Raw genomic sequence first — 23586 nt, 5'->3', positions numbered from 1 at the left:
CTCAGAAGATTGACCACGTCGTGGCACTGCTTGCCACGTCGTGGTATCTGACAGTTTTGGGGTTTCGCGCCCCGAACTTCAGAAATTCATAACTTTCGCATTCGAACTCCGTTTTCGACGTTTTTTATATTGACGCGAATGTGAGATTATGCTCTAAAACTCTAGTTTACACTCCATTGGCTAATTTTGACTTTATTTTTTAATATATTATAATTATATTACTTATATATTATTTTTAGTAGGTCGGGACAGGAAAACTCCGTTACAAACTCATAACTCCTTCGTCTGACGTCCGTTTTCGTCCGTCTTTCTATCGTTGCACTACTATCGATGAGATCTTCAATTTTCATTTAGATTTTTTGGATAAATATCACTCTAACGTAAATTCACTATTTACGTCACGCTGTGTCGTGCCGGTTCTTTCGCGAAACTTCGACAAGTCATAACTTCTTCGTTATAACTCGGATTTCGGTGTTCTTTATATGTACGGAATCCTTGTAACATATAATATAATTTATTTAAGTTAAATCCTTTTAAATAATCTTCCATAAAAAAGTCATTTTTGATGCTTATCGTCTCTAAACTGACTAGCCCTAATCTACGGGCGTTACAATTATCTCCCCCTTAGGATGATTACGCCCCGGAATCATCAATGAATATAGGGCTTGTATAATGATTCCATACGTCATCCTTCCATCCTAAGTAATCACCGTGATGCTCAATCTTGCACTTGCTCTTCGTACTATGTTCGACTTTTAATCATAACCTTCGAGTTACAAAATAAATCCTTATTAAGGACTCCTTCTTCTTCTTAGGATAAGTACTTTCCCTTATCTATTGTAACAGACCGATGGGTCATGTTCTAATGACCTCTCATCGTATGATGTACCGCTTAGACTCAAGTCTCTTAGAGTCAAATTCCATAATGGAATATACCTTCCTTCATATTCTAATGTGATATAATCACATTTTTACATGTAGCATTTCTAGCTACAAGCTTCCTTAATAACGAGTGCGATGCCATCGATCGCATTGATTTCAATCTTCTGACTTGAGTCAAATGCTACATCGAACTCGGTTCTTTGAACCACGTAACAAACTCATCGTAGTCGAACTCAATTTGATATGACCGCTAGGGTCAGAATATCAATCATCTTTTTAGTCATTACCGAAACAATGGTAACGACATACTTGAATAAAAACGAACTCAATTACAAGCTTCTTGGTAACCTTGTGACTTTCCCTGATCCAAGCGTGAGTCCTGTGCTTCCAGTAGTATAGATCTCTACTACCATTCACACCTACTCATACTCGTCCCAAGTATTATCTCGCAGTCCCCAAGTCCTAAAATCACCAAACAATTTAACACATACGAATGTGTCCAATTAATCATAAAAAAATTTCTATACTCTACTAGGACTTCTTCCATGCGCATCTTCGCTCATCAATTCTACTTCAACTCGGTTGGTGATGGAAATTCCAGACGATGGGACAACTTCAAAAATTACACCAATCGTTCTATCATCCTGCCAATCGAAGGTGTATTTTAGATGTACCGTACTCCTCTAAACGTTCCGTTATTTTATCAAACATAAACTAAAGGCAAGACACTACTCTTACAATATCTTCCGATAGGTGTCATTCACTATCATAAGCCTTTCATTTCCTCCATTTACTCAATTCTCTACGAGTCTTCACCATAACGTTTTGTACATCCAAGCAGACATTCGGTGCACCAGGCGAGAATTTAAGATAAGAAAGCTTTATTTACGATAGACGTATAAATCTCCTTATCACTCCGAAACGTTTACATGCTAGTTCTAATATCGTATCAAACACTTAGAATCCTAAACACATAAGGTCTCCAAATCCGGTCGGCAACAAACCATAGATCCGAACAAATAATAGGATATATGGAAAACAAATAACATTTAGCACATAAAAGCATTTTAGGCATCATTCCTAAAATATACTAGTGCTCGTGTCTTAAAATATGGTAGACACTCATCTCACAATCATCGCTTAGCATTCTAAGTTTAAGTCTAGAAATCCTACAAATTCCTAGTTCGTTTAAACTAATGTTCTGATACCAACTGTGACATAACCAATTTCACGGCCAGAAAATACGGATTTGTTTATGCTTTGTTTTATAAAATCAAAGTAAATTATTTTGATTTAAAAGAGTTGCGAAATTTGTTCCCAAAACAAAATATGATAAAATTTATCAAAACGTTTCTCAAAGAGAACATATTTTCATTAAATAATAAAACATTGGGATGTCATGTTCCGATACAGACCAAAAGCATAAACAATATAAAATAGTCCTTAAATAGTTATTTATAACTACTGATCTATATTCCAAAATCTCTCGTCAAGCCCACCAACTTATACTCTTGTGTCATTACCTGTAATGCAAAGAAAACTGAGTGGATCAGGCTTGGGAGCCTAATGAGCATATAGGGTTTTCAACCCACAATATTATATCTTATATATATATATATATATATATATATATATATATATATATATATATATATATATATATATATTCAATCATCAAACGATCATTCCAATTACCCATCCCCATTATCTTCCTTACTCTTAATAGTCTACCCTAAGAGTCATCTATTCGTTCACTCCGTAATAGGCACTAAGACAATAGCTGCCAGGATTCTTTATTAGGCACTAAGACAATAGTTGCCAAGGTTCTTTCGTAAAGCACTAATTCCATAGCTGCTATGGTTCATTCATCGGGTACTAAATCCATAGCTACCAGTGTAGGTACTAATTCCATAGCTACCAACGTTTATCTAACAGGTACTAAGTCCATAGCTATCATCGTCTATCTAACAGTACTAAATCCATAGCTACCAACGTTCGTCTATACGGTACTAAATCCATAACTACCAAGGTTCATCTATATACAGTACTAAATCCATAGCTACCGAGGCTTATCTTTACAGTACTAAATCCATAGCTACCTAGGTTTATCTTTCGTCTCATCCTCAAACTCATCCTTCATCACACACCAACTATTTCGTCTACCCATGTTCTACCCAACATATTTGTAGAGATAAATACATATACAGTTTAACTCATTTAAAACCAATATAAAACTTCAATTCCATGCCCATCTCAAATAGACAAATAATATATAAACACAGACCACGTATCTCAAATACACACTCACCCAAACATATACTTAATACATTCAAACATTACTTGTATTATACTCGTGTTTATGAAAGGGACTATACACCCACACATATAAACAACTTTATATTATACACATAACACGTATTTCATAGCAAATACTTAATATTTATGTGTAAGATGAAAGTGACCACACACTCACTTGATCAGAAGATGATCGAACAGCACTACGACTCTTCAAGTAGATATTCTTCGGTGAAACCGGGATCACTTCGCACACCAGGTTTCTCGCGAATAGAGCTTCGACTCGGAAACTCTTTTCTTCTCGGGATCTTCGGGCTTCGGTACTTGCTTCGGGTCTCGGGGTTGATACCGGGGCTTCGGGGGTATTTCTTTGCACGTAAATCGATGCAATATAGGTGAGAGATGAGAGAATGAGCAACCAAACTCGGCTGGCCCTTCAAATCTATTTATAGGGCAAAATCTGCCCTTGCCACGTCGTGGCACCTTTTTCCACGTCGTGGGCTTGGTCGTCACTGCATGTGTCATCGCAAGTTGCACCTGGGGGACTCCCAGAGGTCTCAGAAGACTGGCCACATCGTGGCACTGCTTGCCACGTCATGGTATCTGACAATTTTGGGGTTTCGCGCCCCAAACTTTAGAAATTCATAACTTTCGCATACGAATTCCGTTTTCGACGTTCTTTATATCGACACGAAGGTGAGATTATGCTCTACAACTCTCGTTTAGAATCCATTGGCTAATTTTGATTTATTTTTTAATATATTATAATTATATTACTTATATATTATTTTTAGTAGGCCGGGACAGAAAAACTCCGTTATAAACTCATAACTCCTTCGTCTGACGTCTGTTTTCGTCCGTCTTTCCGTCGTTGCACTACTATCGATGAGATATTCAATTCTCATTTAGATTGTTTTGGATAAATATCGTTTAACGTAAATTCACTATTTACGTCACATTGTGTCGTGCTGGTTCTTTCGCGAAACTTCGACAGGTCATAACTTTTTCGTGATAACTCGAATTTCGGCGTTCTTTATATGTACGGAATCCTTGTAACATATACTATAACTTAGTTATGATAAATCCTTCTAAATAATCTTCCATCAAAAAGTCATTTTTTATGCTTATCGTCTCTAAACTGACTAGCTCTGATCTACAGGCGTTACAACAAAAATAAGGATTTTTTTTTTGTATTTTTGAAATTTTTTGAAATTTAAAGACAAAAATAAAGAAAATCTTTTTGGATTTTTGAAAGTTTTTGAAATTTAAAGACAAAAATAAAGAAAATCTTTTTGTATTTTTGTAAAATTTTGAAATTTAAAGAAAATAAATTTACCTTAGTGTACCGGCCTATAAGCAAACGTACCCTCTCGTAACTAAGAAGTAACTGCAAGAAAGAAAAGAAGAAATACATAAATAAACAGTTAGTTCTGACTGCATCCGATGAGCGGAACAATTTGGAAATTAAAAAAAATCAAAAACCAAAATGAAGAGTTAAATCCGATGACTTCCAACATCCGGAACATTTCCGAATGAACAATATGAATTCCGAGATGAATAGTGAATTCTGATAGCTTCCGACGATCGGAACATTTCGGAATTACACAAATGATTTCAGAATCGATTCAGCGTCAATCATTCTGAGTCCTTGAAGAACTCGATTAGAGGTAACTTCCAGTAGAGCCTTTGTAAATACATCCGCCAATTGATCTACTGATCTAACAAAATGAACTTCAACATTTCCATCTTTAACATGATCTTTTATAAAATGATATCTTAAGGCGATGTGTTTTGTTTGAAAGTGCTGACCAGGAATGTGACAAATACGAATTGCACTTTCTGAGTCACAATAAATATGAATTCATTGAAAGTGAGACACAAGTTTGCTTCTTTTATTGCCAACTAATGAGTTTTCCATCTAGAAACTGACAGCGTCATGTAGTAGTGTAGTACTCTGCCGATCAAGTCCACACCCTCTGAGATCAACATCTGAAAAAGCCTTTATGAAAAATCTCGAATTATTAGGATACCATAAACTAAGGGATGGTGTTCGCTTTAAATATCTAAAAATGTTCTTCATTGCTTTCATATGTGGCTCTCTAGGATTAGCTTGATAACGAGCACAATAACACGCTGTAAACATAATATATATACTACTTGTTGTGAGATATAAAAGCGATCCAATCATTTGAAAATATTGTGTAAAATCTATTGCAGGTTTATCAAGAGATGGATTTAATTTTTTTTTCTGAATGCCATGGGAACTTTCACTTTGGAATCACCTGTCATTCCAAATTTCGTAAGTACAGATTTTGTGTAAGTTTCCTAATTAATAAATATACCTTCTTTACACTATTTTATGTTGAACCCAAGAAAATTTTTTATTGGTCCCATCGAACTCATTTCAAATTTAGTTTCCATCAATTTTCGGAAATCATTAGTCAACTTGGGATTAGTGGATCCGAAAATAATGCCATCAACATAAATCTAAACAATCATAATATGATCACCTTCCTTCTTACAAAAGAAAGTATGATCAACTTAACCTTGTTTAAACTTGGATTGCTTAAGAAATTTAGTTAGAGTTTCATACCAGGCACGAGGAGTTTAAATCAAACCATAAATGGATTATCAAGAACATAACAATGATCTGGATATTTTCCATTTACATAACCTGGTGGTTGTTCGACATAAATGGTTTCCTCAAGCTCTCTATTCAGACATGCACATTTCACATCCATTTGATAAACTTTAAAAGTTTTTAAGAGCCGCATATGCCAGAAAAATACTAAGAGATTCCAGTCGAGCAACATGAGCAAATGTTTATTCGTAATCAACTCCTTCCTCTTCACAATATACCTTTACCACAAGACGAGCTTTGTTTCGAACAATATTTCCTTCTTTGTCCATATTATTCCTGAATACCCATTTAAGACATCCAACAAAAGCATCTTTCGGAGTTCGAATCAGTCTCCAGACTTTATTTCTTTCAAACTCATTCAATTCTTCTTGCATTGCTTTGACGTAATCTGCATGATCAAGAGCAACTTTAACATTTTTAGGTTAAATTTTTAAGATAAAATAATTAAACATGCAAAATTCTATTTTTGATATAAAGCAACTTGTTTTTCTTTTTGTTAAGCACGAGTTAAGACTCCTAAAAAAGTATCTCCAACAATTTGAGTTTTCGGATGTTCTTTCATCCATTTTGTTAAAGGTGGATAATTTTGATAATATTCATGATCAATCTCAACAATTATTTCTTCAACTTCCGATTGCACATCAGTGTCCTCATTTTATAAACTCTCCATATGGACATTTGTGTTCATATTTGAATTATCCCCATAGAAATGATCATTATTATTCAAATTATCTCTCTTCATAAAATCATCATTATTTAAATCACAATTGGAGTTCAAATTTAAAATAACAACTTCTTCACGTGAAAAAAGGAACAGAACATTTTAAAACATTCCCCTCATAAGTATGATTCTGATTTTCATCAAGAAATTCAATATTTTCGATTACATCATCAACTAGTTTCAACATTTCATCTTCTTTGTTATATTTAGCTTTCTCTTCAGAAGAAAATTGCCAATTCTTGCTCATCAAAAAGATTAAAAAAAAATCTTCATAAAGAGTCATAAGAGGACAAGTTTGAGTGTTATAAGATGGAAAAATCTCATCAGATTGAACATTTGAATTGTGTTGAGATTCTTTAACAAATTTATCATCAAAAGTGACCTCGTAGCTTTCTTCAAACTTTTTAGATTTCTTATTAAGATCACATAAATATTTTGATGTCAACGAGTATCCCAGAAAAAAATTTTCATCAACTTTAACATCAAACTTGTTGCGATGTTCCTTCGAGTTGTAAATAAAGCACCTAGAACCAAAAACATGAAAGAATTTGAGTCAAAATTTAATATTGTTACAAACATTTTTCTGTGGAATTTAGATTTATATGAATCAATTTGTTTTATAACAAACTCAAGTGGAAATTCTCATTATTGAAATGTTAAAATTTAACATTTTAAGAGGTGTTCCAATGATTAAATATTCAAAAACTAAATCAATTTAGTTCTAAAATTTCCCAAACTTTGTATTTCAGTTCCAACAGAAGTCAAAGATGTTCAGATAAATTTTCTTGAATTTTTGATTTGTCTAACTATTTTTCACTATTTTAATTCCTCGAATAATCACAAAATCATGAAAAAATAGTAAATGATCATAAAAAATTGTTATATTTTTTGTGTAACTATTTTACAGTGTACATAATCTGCAAAAATTATTGAAAGTCATTTTTGATCAATAAATCTCTATTTTTATAATTGAAGTGTTTTTAATACTAAGAAAAAAGAAATAAAAAGTAAACGGTTAAGATAAATCCTCAAATTTTTTTATTTATGGTTATAACGTAATAAAATACTTCTTGGTAAATTTTTATGAATTTTTTATATGTATTTTTCACTTATTTAATTCTTTTAATATACATTAAATCTTGGAAAATAGTAAAAGTTATGGAAAATTCATCAAATTTTTCTGTGAAGGTTATACAATAGATAGAAGTTTTTAGAAATAATAAATTTGATTTTTATAACTTGGAACCAGATTTTTGTTACTTATTTGTGCTTAATAACAATAAAATAAAAACTAATGGTAAATAGTAATACCAATTTCTCAAACTTCATCGAGGACGTTGGTTTATAGTATAGGTCATTCATGAATTTTTGCAGAATTTATTTATTAGTGTAAGTATTTTATATGCTTAAGCACTCTTTTTTTTCATGTAAAAATAAAGAAAATATATTTGGAGCTGAAAATTTCCATAATGCATCTTCATACAATTTAATAACAGTGAAAAATCGTTTTCTTATTTTGGATTTCGAAAAACAAGCCTAAAGGCTCAATATATTATAGAGAAAATTTTGGTTCTTGTGATTTTAGTAAAGGTTATTGATGTCACTTTGAGAATTTTTGCAACATGTTCTAAATACTTTTGAATCAAGATCTTTTTGTCCCTCAAAATATATGATGTTAAGTGCTCAAATTAATTTTTCCTAGATTTTTAGTGAGGAATAAGTCATTTGAACATGCAACGCAAAACTAATATTCATAAGGAAAGTGCTATTGGAGCAACAATTTTGTAAAAACTATTAAAAACCGTAATCTTAATGTTTTGCAGTGAGACTGCTTGAGTTGGAAAGCTAACTCATATTATTATAATTCAGAAAAAGATTCTTGATTTTTGGTTAATAAATGAGTGAGATATAGCAGTTCAAAGTCAGGTAAATAAATTTGGCAGATTGCATGTATGATGATAACTTAGAAAAATGAGCTTTCATCATTATTTTGAGTAAATCCTTTGCAATATTTTAAAGATATCATGATAAATTCATGTTCTAGTCGTGTTTCCAGAGATCAAAAGATTAAAACTTATCAAAATACATACATCCATTCATGAACAAAATTTTGTTTCTTAAAAACTCTTAACTTGAGTTTGATGTTTTAATCCTTAAAACCGATTTTTGCACTAAGATGATGAACATGCAACCTTTTTTATCATACATGAATGGTGTTAAAACACATACATTATGTTTTAAAAACCATTTTAACCAAAAGAAAACAAGTTTGAAGAAGTAGAAGTTGGTTTTTGAAGTAATATGCACATGCATGGCTTAAATCATTATCTTAACATAGGTTTGATCATTTCTAATACATGCAACATGTGATGGTGAAAATCTACAAAAATTAAGATATAAAAGAAGATTCTAGCCATGGCAGAGGCATAAAATCCGAAAATCATGAGAAAACATGTTTAAACTTGCATCAAAATAAAGAGGATGAAGGATATAATGAAGTTTCTTACCTAGCTTCAATTTTTGGACTTCAAAAACATCTAAAATCTTCACAAATTTCTTGGATTAAAGGATGATTTTCAGTGGGGAAGAAGATTGGGTTTTAGAGAGAAGAATAGTGAGAAAAGAGGGATTCTATCTCTCTGGATATCTCATATCTCTCGTCCTCTCTTTGGGGTTATACTCCACCAAAATCGTACACCAAACTCCAGACATGTAACATGGTTTATGAAAAATAGATTAGGTAAATCTCTCCCATAGATTATTCATCTAGGTTCGTATTTGGTAGGGAGAAGGAGAGAGAAGTTTATAGAGAGAAAAGTAAAGAGGTAGAGTGTGGGAGATGTTATAATGAGTGAAGTGTTTTGGGAAGAGTGGGAGGAGAGAGAGGGGGACGAAATTATAGGAGTGATAGGGTTTCCTCTCTTCCATTTTTATAAAATCTCAATCTTTTATAAAAATATCAAATTTTATTATAAAATGTGCACCATAAGCTAGTTTTTATTCGTAAACCTTTATTTTTGACCTAATATTTAAGGATAAATGTTAATGACTTAACTTTTATTTCTCCTTGATTATATTTTACTAAATTTAATTATTTTAAATTGATATTATAAAGTCCATACCAAATTTTATGGATTTTTAGGTGTTAAAGTTTACAAATTTGAGTTTTTAGGGTTTTTAGGGTCTTGAGATTTAATAAATCTTTGGATATAAAAATAAATTGAATCTTTGAGATTTTAAATTATTTTTGGGTTTCCTAACTCTTATTCAAGTAAGAAATAATGTTCTTAATTTATTTTTATCGGTTTATTGGCATTTCTATGTAGTGATTTCGAGATTCAAGCGAAAATGAAGAATTAAGTATACTAGTCATAGTTTCAACTTTGACTTAAGTTCCTATGAGACTTGGAAGTAACTTCTACTTCTAGGTCAAGTGCATGAAGTGTCTACATGATTCATGTAAAGATGTTCGAGTCAAAGAATAAACCGAATATGGATCGTCACTATAGTTAAGTAGTTGTAGAATTCACATGCCAATGTGAAATCTAAGTACACTATCCTTCGATTCTACTTGTTTCCAAGTTTCTAGTAGGTTATAACTTAGCTTCTAGTTACAAAGTCTAGCATGTGTTGTACCTATATGTGCAACTAAGTTTATTTAAATATAGAATTGTATCGAATTTTTGACGGTTGTCACATATATGATTATTTGATTAATTAACAGCTTTATCTACAAGTTGCCTCGGTAATATAAAGACATCATTGGCCTTCATAAATCTGATCTTGACCTCTTGCAAGTCTGAGAATTCGGTTTCTTCAATCTCTTTCCTCCCTCCTTGATTTCCTGGTGTTTAGACTTTTAGTGCGGGCCTTTAGAGGCATTCATATTTTGGGTGTTAGATCCATCCAGAAGCAACCAAGACTTCAGGATCTTTAAGGGAATCAAAATTAAATTCGATTTTACTTTAAGTTTAGTAATTCTATCCCTCTTGGTAGTTTAAATTCATAGTTTTGAAAGTAGGTTGATATTGTACTAAAACCTAGATCCTAGGGTTCATGTACACTTAGAGTTATTATTAACTGTTTTTGTTGCTTGAAATTTGTGTATAGATTCATACAAAACCATTTAATTATATGAGGGATACCATATATTAATGTCTTATAGTAACTCAAAGCGAGTATTCTAATGAACTATTGTAACTAATATTGAGTAGTACGGTATCTTGTGTAACTCATAACAAGTATTGTGGTATCCTGTGGTAACTATGGGGCACGAGGAGGCCATAAATGATCCTACTGTGGTTACCAGTACGTTCTTCCTCAATAATTCATATGCATGCATACTTTTCGATAGTGGTGCGGAGAAAAGTTGCGTCAACCACAAGTTTAAACACTTACTTAGACAAAATCCCCAATCACTAAATAACACATTCACCATAGAAATGGTAAATGGAAAGGTAGAGAGTACTAACGATATATACATATGATGTACCCTCACTCTAAACAACTATTCCTTCCAAATCGACCTAATGCCGGTCACAATAAAAAGTTATGACGATATCATCGGCATGGATTGGTTAAGTCCTCACCATGTTGATATCCTGTGTTATGAAAAGGTCCTTCGCCTTAACCTTCCAAGTGGCGAAACCCTCATCATTTATGGCGATAAACCTGGCACGAATCTTCAAATCATCTCTTGCGTCAAGGTTCAAAAGTATCTACGCAAGGAATACTACGCCTTCTTAGCCCACATGGTGGATGAGAAACAATAAGTGAAAGACATCAAAGATATTCCCGAAATTTGTAACTTCCCCGAATTATTTCCTCAAGACCTCCCAGTAGTGCCATCTAAACGCCAGGTTGAGTTCAGAATCGACTTGATTCCTGGAGCCACCCCCGTAGCCAAATCCAAGTACCGTTTAGCACCGACAGAAATGCAGGAATTGTTCGGTCAACTGAACGAACTGCTAAGAAAAGGATTCATCAGACCGAGTTTCTCACCTTGGGGAGCACCGGTCCTGTTTGTAAATAAGAAGGATGGATCATTTCGCATGTGCATATACTACCGGGAACTAAATAAACTCACCATCAAAAACTGATATCCTTTACCTCGAATCGATGACCTCTTCGACCAACTACAAGGATCAAGTTACTTCTCAAAGATCGATTTAAGTTTCAGGTACCATCAATTGCGAGTCCAGGAGGAAGATGTTCCCAAGACCTCATTCAGAACTCGCTACGGTCACTACGAATTCGTAGTAATGCCCTTCGGATTAAAAAATGCACCCGCGGTGTTCATGGACTTGATGAACCGTGTATGTCGACCTTACTTAGATAAATTCATGATAGTATTCATCGACAACATACTAATCTACTCACGAAGTAAAGAAGAACACAATCAGCACCTACGACAAGTCTTGGAAACATTAAGGGCGGAGAAGTTGTATGCGAAGTTCTCAAATGCGAATTATGGATTCGAAAGGTAGACTTCCTAGGTCACATGGTCAGCGAGGAAAGGATACATGTGGATCCCTAAAAAATCAAGGCAATCGAAAATTGGGCGACACCAAGAACACCAACTATAATTCGTCAATTTTTAGGCCTCACTGGCTACTACAGGAGGTTCATAAAAAACTTTTCCAAGATCGCAAATCCACTCACAACCTTCACTCAAAAGGGTGTAACCTTCAACTGGGAGGAGAAATAAGAAACTACATTCCAAACACCAAAGCAAGCCTTATGCAGCGCCCGGATCTTGACCCTTCCAGAATGGACGGAATATTTTGTGGTTTACTATGATGCGTCCAAGTAAGGGCTGGGTTGTGTACTCCTGCACTGAGGAAAGGTCATTTCCTATGTCTCGAGACAACTTAAGAATCATGAAGTCAACTACACTACACACAACCTCGAACTGGGAGCAGTAGTATTTGCTCTGAAGATTTGGAGACACTACCTTTATGGTACGAAGTGCACAATCTTCACGAACCATAAGAGCCTCCAACATATCTTCGACCAAAAGGAACTCAACATGAGGCAACAATGATGGGTAGAACTACTAAATGATTACGAATGCGAGATTCTCTATCATCCAGGCAATGCCAATGTAGTAGCAGATGCCCTCAGTCGAAAGGAATACTCAGCCCGCCGAGTAAAATCATTAACCATGACCATCCATTCACATATGTCCATACAGATCAAGGAGGCGTAGCTTGAAGCTTTGAAACCGGCGAAAATCGTAGGCGAAGCCTTGCGGGGAATGGATAAAACCTTGAAGTCAAGGATGACGGAGCTCACTACCTCATGGATCGAATTTGGACACTGAGATTCAGCGGGTACAAAGACGTTTTCATGAACGAAGCTCATAAAACCAAATACTCCGTTCATCCCGGTTCAGACAATATGTATTTAGACCTTATTGGTGGCCAAACATGAATGCATAAATTGCTACCTATGTGGGCAAGTGCCTAACCTGCGCCAAGGTCAAGGTAGAATACCAGAAGCCCTCGGGTTTACTATAAAAACCATATATACTCGGGTGGAAGTGGGAGCGGATAACCATGAATTTCATAACCAAGTTGCCCTAGACAACGGGGGGGTCTTGACACCATTTGGGTGATCGTTGACAGGTTAACCAAATCTGCGCACTTCCTACCAATAAACGAAACTGACAAGATGGAGAATCTAATCAGGACGTACATTAAAGAGATCGTACGATTACATGGCGTTCCAGTATTCATTATCTCCAACAGAGATAGTAGATTTACCTCACGGTTTTTGGCAATCACTACAAAAGTCCTTGGGAACCAAACGCGACATGAGTACAGCGTACCACCCTCAAAGTGACAGACAAAGCGAGAGAACCATTCAGACGCTGGAAGACATGTTGAGAGCTTGTGTCATAGACTTTGACAAAGCTCAGAATACCTATTTACCACTCATCGAATTTTCATACAATAAAAATTATCACACTAGCATCAAGGTTACTCCATTCGAAGCCCTTTACGGACGGAAGTACATATCACCTCTATGATGAGCTGAAGTGGGTGACACACAACTAGCAAGGAGGAAGGTTCTTGACAGCACTCTCACCGGCCCTGATATCATAAGGGAGACTACAGAACAGATCGTCCAAATTCAGGAACGACTGAAAGCATCTAGGGACTGATAAAAGAGTTATGCGGATAAACGACAAAAGCCCTTGGAATTCCAGGTTGGTGACCGCATGCTTTTAAAGGTCTCACCCTGGAAGGGAATGATATGTTTTGGAAAACGTGGAAACTTTAATCCAAGATACATCGGGGCATTCGATATCCTTGCTAGAATCAACCTGGTAGCATACAAACTTCGACTACCCCAAGAACTTAGTAACATACACCCCACTTTCCACGTGTCTAATCAGAAGAAGTGTATGTCCGACGAGACTCTTGTAATTCCACTCGATTAAATCGAGGTAAACAAGAATCTACAGTTCGTAGACGAACCGGTGGAAATCATGTACAGAGAGATCAAGAGAACAAAACAAAGCCGCATACCAATAGCGAAGGTCCGCTGGAACGCCAAGCGAGGGCCTGAATTCACATGAGAACGAGAAGACCAAATGAAACAAAAGTACCCACACCTTTTCCCTAGTTCATGAGTACCCACTCTATAACTAATTTCGGGACGAAATTCCCTCTAACGGGGGGATAATGTGACAACCAGCTATTTCGGGTCAACAAAAGTCAATTAAGTCGATAAAAGTCAAATAGTTAAGACAAAACATTTTTACGCCTTTCATTTGGGATTTTCGGTTTTGGGACCCAAAAACCTTGAGATTTCGGTTGAGATGGACCGAAATCTCTTAGGCCAAAATCTCAACTAGGCTGAAGTCACATACTTGGACCGAGCACATGCGAGACCGAGATCACACTTGGACCGAAATCACCCTTGATTTCGGTGGTTTAAAGGAGGTTCTCGGTTGGGAATCTTGATCGAAATCATTAGTTTAAAGTGGTGGTGCTTTTCCCATTGTAATATAATCCACAAACCAATGCAAACATCATATCACTATCATACCATTTCTATATATTAGGCCGAAATCACCATCACATTTCCTCATTTACACTTCAAAACTCTCCTAATTTGCTCCCAATAATGAGTTTAACATCTTCAAATCTTCAAACAGTTTCCCATAAACACCTTCAAACTTTCCCAAGAGACTAGTCCTTCAATTGATTATTAGGAATCTTTGTAAGTATTCCTTATATATAATTTAGTGTTTTTACAACACTTTCATATTAGTTCATCTAATTTACACACACTATTATGTGTTAAAAACTATTAGGATACAACCATCTTCACCTATTCTAACTTGAAGATCATCCCATCACCTCGTTATCCAGCTAAGAACACACTTGAGGTGAGTTCATACCCCCATATTTTTTGAGATTTTATTGGGGAATTTCGAAATTGGGTTAAAGGAAATCTGGATCACAAACAGGAATCGTGTAAACACTTTCCTTATTTGATATTTCGACCCTATATGCCTTGGGTATCACGAAATCCAAACTAGGATAATTCCTGAAGTAACAATTCTGATTTTAGGCACAAAATCAGAATCAATTTTGAGAAGAGGATGAAGAAGGAAACGTTTCTGTGTTTCAACGAAGTCGTTCTTTCCCGGACTTATCCACTTAACGGATAAATGAGAACAGTTTACACCTTTCAGAAAGGACCCCCGACTTGACACAGTCGATCAGGGTTCGGTACTAACAATGTTTAGTAAATACAAGTGTGCACTCCCACACCTCCTAACTTGTATTATAACTAAAACACTTGTTAAATCCATTACACTAAAATATATTTGGTGATTAAATCACCAACAATTTTTCAATGTTTTAGTGGGGGGGGGGGGGGGGGGAGGGGATACAACTTAAAACACAAGAGAACTTGTGTTAAAATACAAAATGGTTAAATATGTTTTGTTACTTGTTATACAAAATGTTAGATTTATGAAATAGCTTTATTTCTTAATCTGTGAAACATATACATACGAGGTTTTGACTAAAAACGCAACGCTACGAAAAACAAAATACAAATATAGTATGCTATTCTACATATACATATATATATATATACACACACACACACACACACACACACATATATATATATATATATATATATATATATATATATATATATATATATTGTAGGGAGAGCGTGACACTTGTGTATAGATCTATACGGGACTGACAATCCAGCACCTAAACTGTTAGCTACAGTTAGACCGACATGTCTGGGGTGACAAATGTCGTACCATTCCGACGTCTAAAGAACGTCGTAGCAGGCCAACCAATCTTTAGCATGGTTATAATAACTCACATGGGGTATTAACTAATACATTTGGTTTACGGGGCTAACTGACATTCAACCAGTTTTAAATAATAATAAAACTACATTACACTATTTTACACTACAACTGGTAGTTCCAAAAACATATATTCAAAGGGTTTTATACAGATACAACTACAATACATTATTTACCAGTACAATACAACTTACACTTCTCGAAACATACATTCAAATGGTTTTATAAATATTAAAACTACATTATACTAATTTCAAGTACAACAATATTCATACATTTTCAGTCTTAGGGTATCTAAGACTACAATTCAGTTTACAAGAAAATATTGGATTTTCTGGAATCACATTCTTTCATCTTACAAGGAAAAATGGCAGATTTTCTTATACAAATGCTTATGAACTCACTAACTTAACTGTTGACATTTTTTCAAAACTACTTGTATTCTCAGGAAATCAGTAAATAGGTACCCATAAGGATTACATTTTGAAGATGAGACGTAGCAACGTCACGTCGCATATTTTTGGTCATATGTATTTGGAAATCAAACAAATATTCAAGTACAGTGTAAAAACTTATAAATTATCAATATAATGTTTGTAATGCTTTGATCTCTATTATTCAATTGTTATGATACTGTACATTAAGTCATCCACCCAGACGATTCTGCTGTTTCTCGGTTTGGGGGTGTGACATTTTTTTATTGTTTATTAAAGGTTGTTTAAAACCGCTCATAAGAAGGGTGTCCATTGGTTGGGCCCAAAGTTGTTGTTTAAGACTTCCTTATCACAAAGTTTATATGGACAATGCATTTAGGAACATAAGACTCCCCCTCGACATTTTTCTCCCCCTCAGTTGGATACATGGTTGCAAAAATAACAACATTGATTGAGTGATCTTTGAAGAAGGACAAATCCATTTCAACGAATCCTCTCTCGTTCCTCTTACCACTAATCATAAAATGGACCCCTTTAAGAACTCTCCCTCTTTTGACATCATACAAATGACAATATATAAGGGCACACAAGAAGGTTGGGAAGACGATGAAGTTGTTTGACATCATGCAATAAATGCTTGAAAAAAGAGGCATAAAAGGTATGACTGCATTGATTGGAGTTAGTGGGTAAAGAGTCATAAGATGGCTTTGGATGGGTCGGGGAACTTGGGTTGGGGGTGGTGACAATCCTTGAAATTGCATAGTTAAAATTTGAAATTGTACAACGAATAAGTTAAAACATGGGAACTAATATGAGAATTACAATACCCGTTTGTGTTTTTTTCAAAGGTCTACAACTTTAAAGCAACCACTCTAGCTTCGGTGGAGGCATGGCAACCTATGTCTATCTCCTTATCACCCATTGTGATGAGGTTTCAGGAGATGTTGTATAATAACCAAGTTTTATATCATATAATCTCTCTCTCTCTCTCTCTCTCTCTCATGTACGACACATACTTCCTTAAGTCGGAGGTCTTTTATGAAAACAATTTCTTTATCCTTAGATGTATAAGAGTGTCTACATCTAACCTCCTTTTATCCCAAGACCATATAAGATTTGAGTATAGTTGTTAAATAAGATACACCAATTCCATTACACAGCAACCCAAAGTTTAGAAGCACAAATATTGTGATCGGGTACTTGGTAGTTAACGGTTCTTAAAAATCAAGAATAATAAACATATTGATTTCATTGGATCCAAAAGTTTGGACCAATGCTCAATCCTAGTACACAACCCTATGAATGTGTATAACAAGCAAACAAACCCTACGAGAGATGGAGATTGGAGACACAAACTCTACCAAATGTTCTTCTATTAGCCGATTGTCTTTAAAGCAAGCCTTAGGTCATGTCCAAACAATGTGGTGATTCAAATTTTGAAAAAGCACCACTTCATAAAAGTTTTCTTTTCGGCCCGCCGTTCTCTCTCCTTCTCTCTCTCCGGACGGAAAAGACCAAACCCTCACTCGCTCTTTATATACCAGTGTCCGCGCTACAGTTCATACGAAGGATCTAAATCGTTTCTGAAACTCAGGTCTAGGGTTTTCTCTTTTTGCTACTAGTTGTAACCATGTCGCTGAGACCTAGCGCCAGAACGGAAGTTCGCCGGAACCGATACAAGGTTGCGGTCGATGCCGAGGAAGGCCGCCGGAGGAGAGAAGACAATATGGTCGAGATCCGTAAGAATCGGAGAGAAGAAAGCTTGCAGAAGAAGAGACGCGAAGCACTCACTGGTAGCCAGTTCGCCGTGCCCGTTCAGTCCGCTTCCGCCGCCGAAAAGAAGGTAGATAAAACTTCTAATATCGTTAATTTTGCCGGCTTTATGTAGTAAAATTTCGTTACTATATTATTGTGTTGTGTCTGAATTTTAGGGTTTTCAGTTCGTTTCGTTTTTAGAAATTGTAACTCGATCTTCGTTGTTTTGTATGAAGTTCAGATTATGTAATCTGGATATAGTCCACGTCAATTTAACATGGCCGTGTCGCCTGGTTTCAGTTGTATTCATATAGGGTGTTTAGTAGCATCATTACTTCCTCGGTGTTCCCTACTTCTAGCTCCAGATAGTTTGTGGTCCAAACCGCAATTCTTTTCTGTCGAATATCGACTAAACCGACTGTGATTGTGGTATCTTTAACTGTGATTGTGCTAACTGCAGTTGGAAAATCTTCCTGCCATGGTTGCCGGAGTTTTCTCTGATGATAACAATATGCAGCTTGAGGCCACTACTCAATTCCGTAAACTTTTATCAATAGGTAATACAATCGTTATTATTTTTATCTCAATCACTGTTCCTACATAGCTAAATCCATTACATTTTTAACCAGAACGCAGCCCTCCCATTGAAGAAGTTATTCAATCCGGTGTTGTTCCTCGCTTTGTTGAGTTTCTTGTAAGGGAGGATTTCCCACAACTTCAGGTGAAATTCAACATTCTGTAACATAATATAAAATACACACAATAGTTACATGTATTTTATATAAACAATATATATTCTCTGTAGTTTGAGGCTGCTTGGGCTTTGACTAATATTGCTTCGGGGACATCTGAACACACAAAAGTGGTGATTGATCATGGCGCTGTTCCAATATTTGTGAAGCTTCTTGCATCTCCAAGTGATGATGTTAGAGAACAGGTATCTTTTAGAGGTTTTTGTATTTCATAAACTCAATTCACAAATTCATTATCATGACTTCAATTTCACTTAATCTACATGTTAGGCTGTATGGGCTTTAGGAAATGTTGCTGGTGATTCCCCTAAATGTCGTGACCTTGTACTTGCACAAGGTGCTTTGATTCCTCTACTATCCCAATTAAACGAGCATGCTAAGTTATCCATGTTACGAAATGCCACATGGACACTTTCAAATTTTTGCAGAGGCAAACCACAGCCTTCTTTCAGTCAGGTTTGTTTCTGAAAGGACTAAACTACCCACATAGTTCTTTTGGCTCTATCTTTTCAACATTTGTAATGATGAATTCGGATTTGTCTTGACTTTTCACAGACAAAACCTGCACTTCCAGCTTTACAGCAACTTATTCATTCAAACGATGAAGAAGTTTTGACAGATGCTTGTTGGGCTCTTTCATATCTTTCAGATGGCACAAATGATAAAATCCAAGCTGTTATTGAAGCAAATGTATGTCCAAGATTGGTTGAGCTATTGAAGTGAGTCTTTTCTTGTTGTTGTTGTTCTTCTTCTTCTTTTTTTGAATAAAGTTAGGATCTTTAAAACTTTTTTTTTAATTTCTAACCTTTTTCTATATTTTTAGTCACCCTTCTCCATCTGTCCTTATCCCTGCTCTTCGTACTGTTGGTAACATTGTTACAGGAGATGATATGCAAACTCAGGTAGCATTTCTTTTCAAATATTTCTTAAAGAAAATTGTTGCATTTGTTTTTAGAAAATAGACATAATATTCGTTTCTCACTTTCATTCGTTTGTTATAGTATATAATCAATCATCAAGCTTTGCCTTGTCTTCTCAACTTGTTGACCAACAACCACAAAAAAAGTATCAAGAAAGAAGCTTGTTGGACTATATCAAACATAACTGCTGGCAACAAGGAGCAGATTCAGGTCATAATTTGATTTTTTTTTTAATCAAGATTTAAACATCAAACATTCTTTTCTTGACTGATATATCATCTACTTTGTGATTTTTACAGACAGTGATTGAAGCAAATATCATTGGCCCTCTTATTCATCTGCTTGAAAATGCAGAATTTGACATCAAGAAGGAGGCTGCATGGGCTATTTCTAATGCTACTTCAGGTGGAAGCCATGACCAAATCAAGTGAGATTCATAAACCTAAAATATTCTCTTCAATTTCCCAATATTTGTGAGCAAATTTCAGGAAATTGCAACACATTTTTACCCATAATAACTATAAGTTTTGTGGTTACATTGTTTTTTTACTGATAATAAAATGCAGGTATTTGGTAAGTGAGGGATGTATTAAACCCTTGTGTGATTTACTGATATGCCCTGATCCAAGAATAGTGACAGTTTGTTTAGAGGGGCTTGAGAATATATTAAAAGTTGGTGAAGCAGAAAAGAATTTGGGAAGATCAGGAGATGTGAATCTTTATGCACAGATGATTGATGATGCAGAAGGGTTGGAGAAGATTGAGAATTTACAGAGTCATGATAACAATGAGATTTATGAGAAAGCAGTGAAGCTTCTCGAGACTTATTGGTTGGAGGAAGAGGATGATGCTATGCCACCTGGCGATGCAGCTGCAGCTCAGCCTCCTTCCGCTGCTGGTGGTGGTTTCCATTTTGGAGGTGGCGATGTTTCCGTTCCTTCTGGTGGATTCAACTTTAATTGAGGTAGGTAATGTTTTTGAATACCCTTGGAATGGAATGGAATGGCTTATTCCTTTGGAATTGAAAAAAAAAAAGAAATCATGTTTGGTTTGAAACTTTGAATTTCATTCCATGAGGGAGGAAAGGAATGATTATAGCTATAGATTAGTTTTTTTTTTATTATTATTATATTATGATATTATCTATATTTATCTTCTATAAAAATGTTTTTTTTTTCAAAGTTTTCATAAGTTTCTATCAAATTAATCTTTTTTTGTTTTGAAATCACGAAAACCATTGTTTGATTATAATAATACCATGTTAAGATTTTATGGGATAATATTTTTCATAAACATTTTAGAAGTTTATTTTGGGTTGTAATGAGCTTTTGTTATGTTCGATAGAAAAAATGCATACAATGTATAAAAACTAATATGAAAATATATTTTGTTTCTACAGGCAGCATGATTATGGAATATATTAACTTATTAATTACAGGGTTATTAAATAAAACTAAAAAATAAAACATAATAAAAGCTCAAAATAAAACATAATAAGTTGTTTAAAAAAGACGTGTCATCAATTTATAAATAAATATGGGTTACACTACAAATTTTCATTCCATTCCACAACTAAATCTAAGCAATCAAATTCTTTTGGGGAGTGATAATCAATGGAATTCACCATTCCATTCCTTGTTTGAATTCCTTCTTTTCAGGTCTGTTTTGAAGTTGGCGGTGATTTATGGTGATGGCTACAAGTCTGTTTTGGTTAAATTAAAATCGGGATTTATAGATTTATTATTCCTTCTTTGTATTTCTTGTTGGGAATTTCCAATTCCTTATAATATGATTTTGTTTGCTTGTTGATGTATGATGTTCATGTTCTACAAAAAACTGGTTACTATTACATTTACTAGTCGAGATTCTGATTCTTGTTATCGAGAGACAAACTTTCAAGCATTTTCCTATTTATCTCTTTTTATTCACTATTTTGTTATAAAATATGATGAAGCGTTTAAACACAGTCAGCATATTGTTTTAACTGATGATGGAGATTAAAAATCTGAAAAAATTAGTCATTTTGTTATTATAAGTTACAACGATCCAAAACAAGTTTTCATTTATATCATTTGTTAACCAAAAACACTATAAATGTTTTTTTTTTCCTTTACAAGTGATTTAGAAGTTCATAACAGAAAATATCGATTATTTCATACAAGGTGATGGATGCTATTAGGGGCGAGAACCGGTGTGTATACGGCCAAAAACATTATAAATGCTATTTTTATCCTTACAAGTAATAACTTCTACCGAGTAATAGGTATACTTTTTGGCACAATGGCACAATAATATTATGTAAATCTTTTTGTTAAGTATAAAGGAGGGGTCTTCCTATTCAACCAATTGTCATATTAACTTCATATCAAATTTTCTCTCTCCTTTCTTTTTCATTTTTTCCAACCAATAACATATAAAAACTCTATCATTTTCAATCCACTAAATAAAAAACAACTAAAATACAACTCTTAACACATAATGTATGAGAGAGAGAGAGAGAGAGAGAGAGAGGAAACAAGTTAGTGAAATAAAAACGTACATTATATTTTTTAATATGTCTCAACCTTTAAGAACCCCAAAAGCATGTTTTATGTATTTTATTGTTGATTCTTGTGCCGCTTTGAACCGTTTCTTTTTGCTGGTTATTGGATATGTATATGCCTTCACAAATACAATCCATGATGGATATATTCCACCTGCAAGACAGTAACTATGTTTGTAGTGTTCGTCATTAAGATAAAATGAACAATCGGGTCCTGTTCCATGATATTTCTCATCAGAAAGTGGTGATTGGTAGATGACGTTTAAATCATTGTTCGAACCAACTACACCATAAAATGCATGCTAAAACCATAAATCTTGTGACATCACCGCTTCTAATACCATTGTTGGATACTGATGGTCACCCCTCATGTATTGGCCTCTTAATTCCGTTGGACAATTCCTCAAATTCCAATGTGTAGTCAATGCTACCAAGCATTCCATGGAATCCATGACTAGCTTCATGTGCTTCATACAAAAGTTGAATGTCAGTGGATGATAACAGACGTAAATATTCAACCTTATTCATTTGGACAACACCGTAGCAAAAGTTTTCAAGAGATCCACGAGAAGTTTTTTCTGACATATTTAGATACTCATCTAACGAGTCTGGGTTATAACCCTTCACTAATTGATGTATTGCTGATGTGCATTTTTAGCGCACTAAAACTCCTCTGATTTGTTGCATCCGATGCTGTTTGAAAATAAGGATAATTCATCTGTAGGTCACCAACAAGTCGCATAAACAAATCTTTGCTCATACGGTGCGCATGATTGTAGGTTGAATCATCCGAAAAATAATATCGGATCAACAGTCGTTCACCCTTTAAACGATCTCTTTGGACTGTGTTTCTCCTTTGAATATTGTTTGAAGTAGCACTATTAAGAAGAAAAAGTTGTTTAGTACCAGACAATGCAGGTAACAAATTAGTGTTTATAAGTTCATCCTCAGATAATAAACTATCATCGTTACCTTCCATTACTATTTTTCGAACGTTTGAATTCATTTCAAAAAGAGAGAAAAGATAGATAGAAAATGAAACAAACAAATATATGTATATAATGAAACAAGGGTACATATATATATATATATATATATATATATATATATATACACACACACACACACACACACATATATATATATATATATATATATATATATATATATATATATATATATATTGAAACAAGGGTACATATAGAGAATTGTAACACTATAAATTTTCAACCAAAATTTTCATTTTTGAAACACATAAAAACTCAATGTCATATATCTCAAAAACCACAACTGTT

The 23586-nt window shown here is 34.5% G+C and overlaps 3 protein-coding genes across 3 annotated transcripts; 1 reads left to right on the top strand and 2 right to left on the bottom strand.

The window, feature by feature from the left end:
* Positions 1–6000: 6000 nt before the first annotated feature.
* On the bottom strand, positions 6001–7479 carry LOC145067171 (uncharacterized). The gene is made up of 3 exons (XM_079014368.1): positions 7445–7479; positions 6639–7063; positions 6001–6206 (listed from the first exon to the last, which is right to left on the bottom strand). Exons 1-3 carry the CDS (start codon positions 7477–7479, stop codon positions 6001–6003), a joined length of 666 nt encoding a protein of 221 aa, XP_078870494.1.
* A 10245-nt stretch (positions 7480–17724) lies between these two features.
* LOC145065595 (importin subunit alpha-1a-like) lies at positions 17725–21651 on the top strand. Its single transcript, XM_079012628.1, has 11 exons — positions 17725–18165; positions 18538–18634; positions 18707–18798; positions 18883–19014; positions 19100–19285; positions 19385–19548; positions 19653–19731; positions 19831–19959; positions 20049–20176; positions 20316–20713; positions 21408–21651. Exons 1-10 carry the CDS (start codon positions 17953–17955, stop codon positions 20710–20712), a joined length of 1617 nt encoding a protein of 538 aa, XP_078868754.1. The 5' UTR covers positions 17725–17952; the 3' UTR covers position 20713; positions 21408–21651.
* A 657-nt stretch (positions 21652–22308) lies between these two features.
* LOC145067170 (uncharacterized) lies at positions 22309–22876 on the bottom strand. Its single transcript, XM_079014367.1, has 2 exons — positions 22723–22876; positions 22309–22574 (listed from the first exon to the last, which is right to left on the bottom strand). The coding sequence occupies exons 1-2, from the start codon at positions 22874–22876 to the stop codon at positions 22309–22311; spliced, it is 420 nt and encodes a 139-aa protein (XP_078870493.1).
* Positions 22877–23586: the final 710 nt, after the last annotated feature.

Source organism: Lactuca serriola, chromosome 8 (genome assembly GCF_051521515.1).
Source record: "Lactuca serriola cultivar US96UC23 chromosome 8, Lser_US96UC23_V15, whole genome shotgun sequence".
NCBI classification, from domain to species: Eukaryota; Viridiplantae; Streptophyta; class Magnoliopsida; order Asterales; family Asteraceae; genus Lactuca; species Lactuca serriola.
The sequence above is the reverse complement of the archived record's forward strand: the minus strand, read 5'-3'. Positions and strand labels throughout refer to the sequence as shown.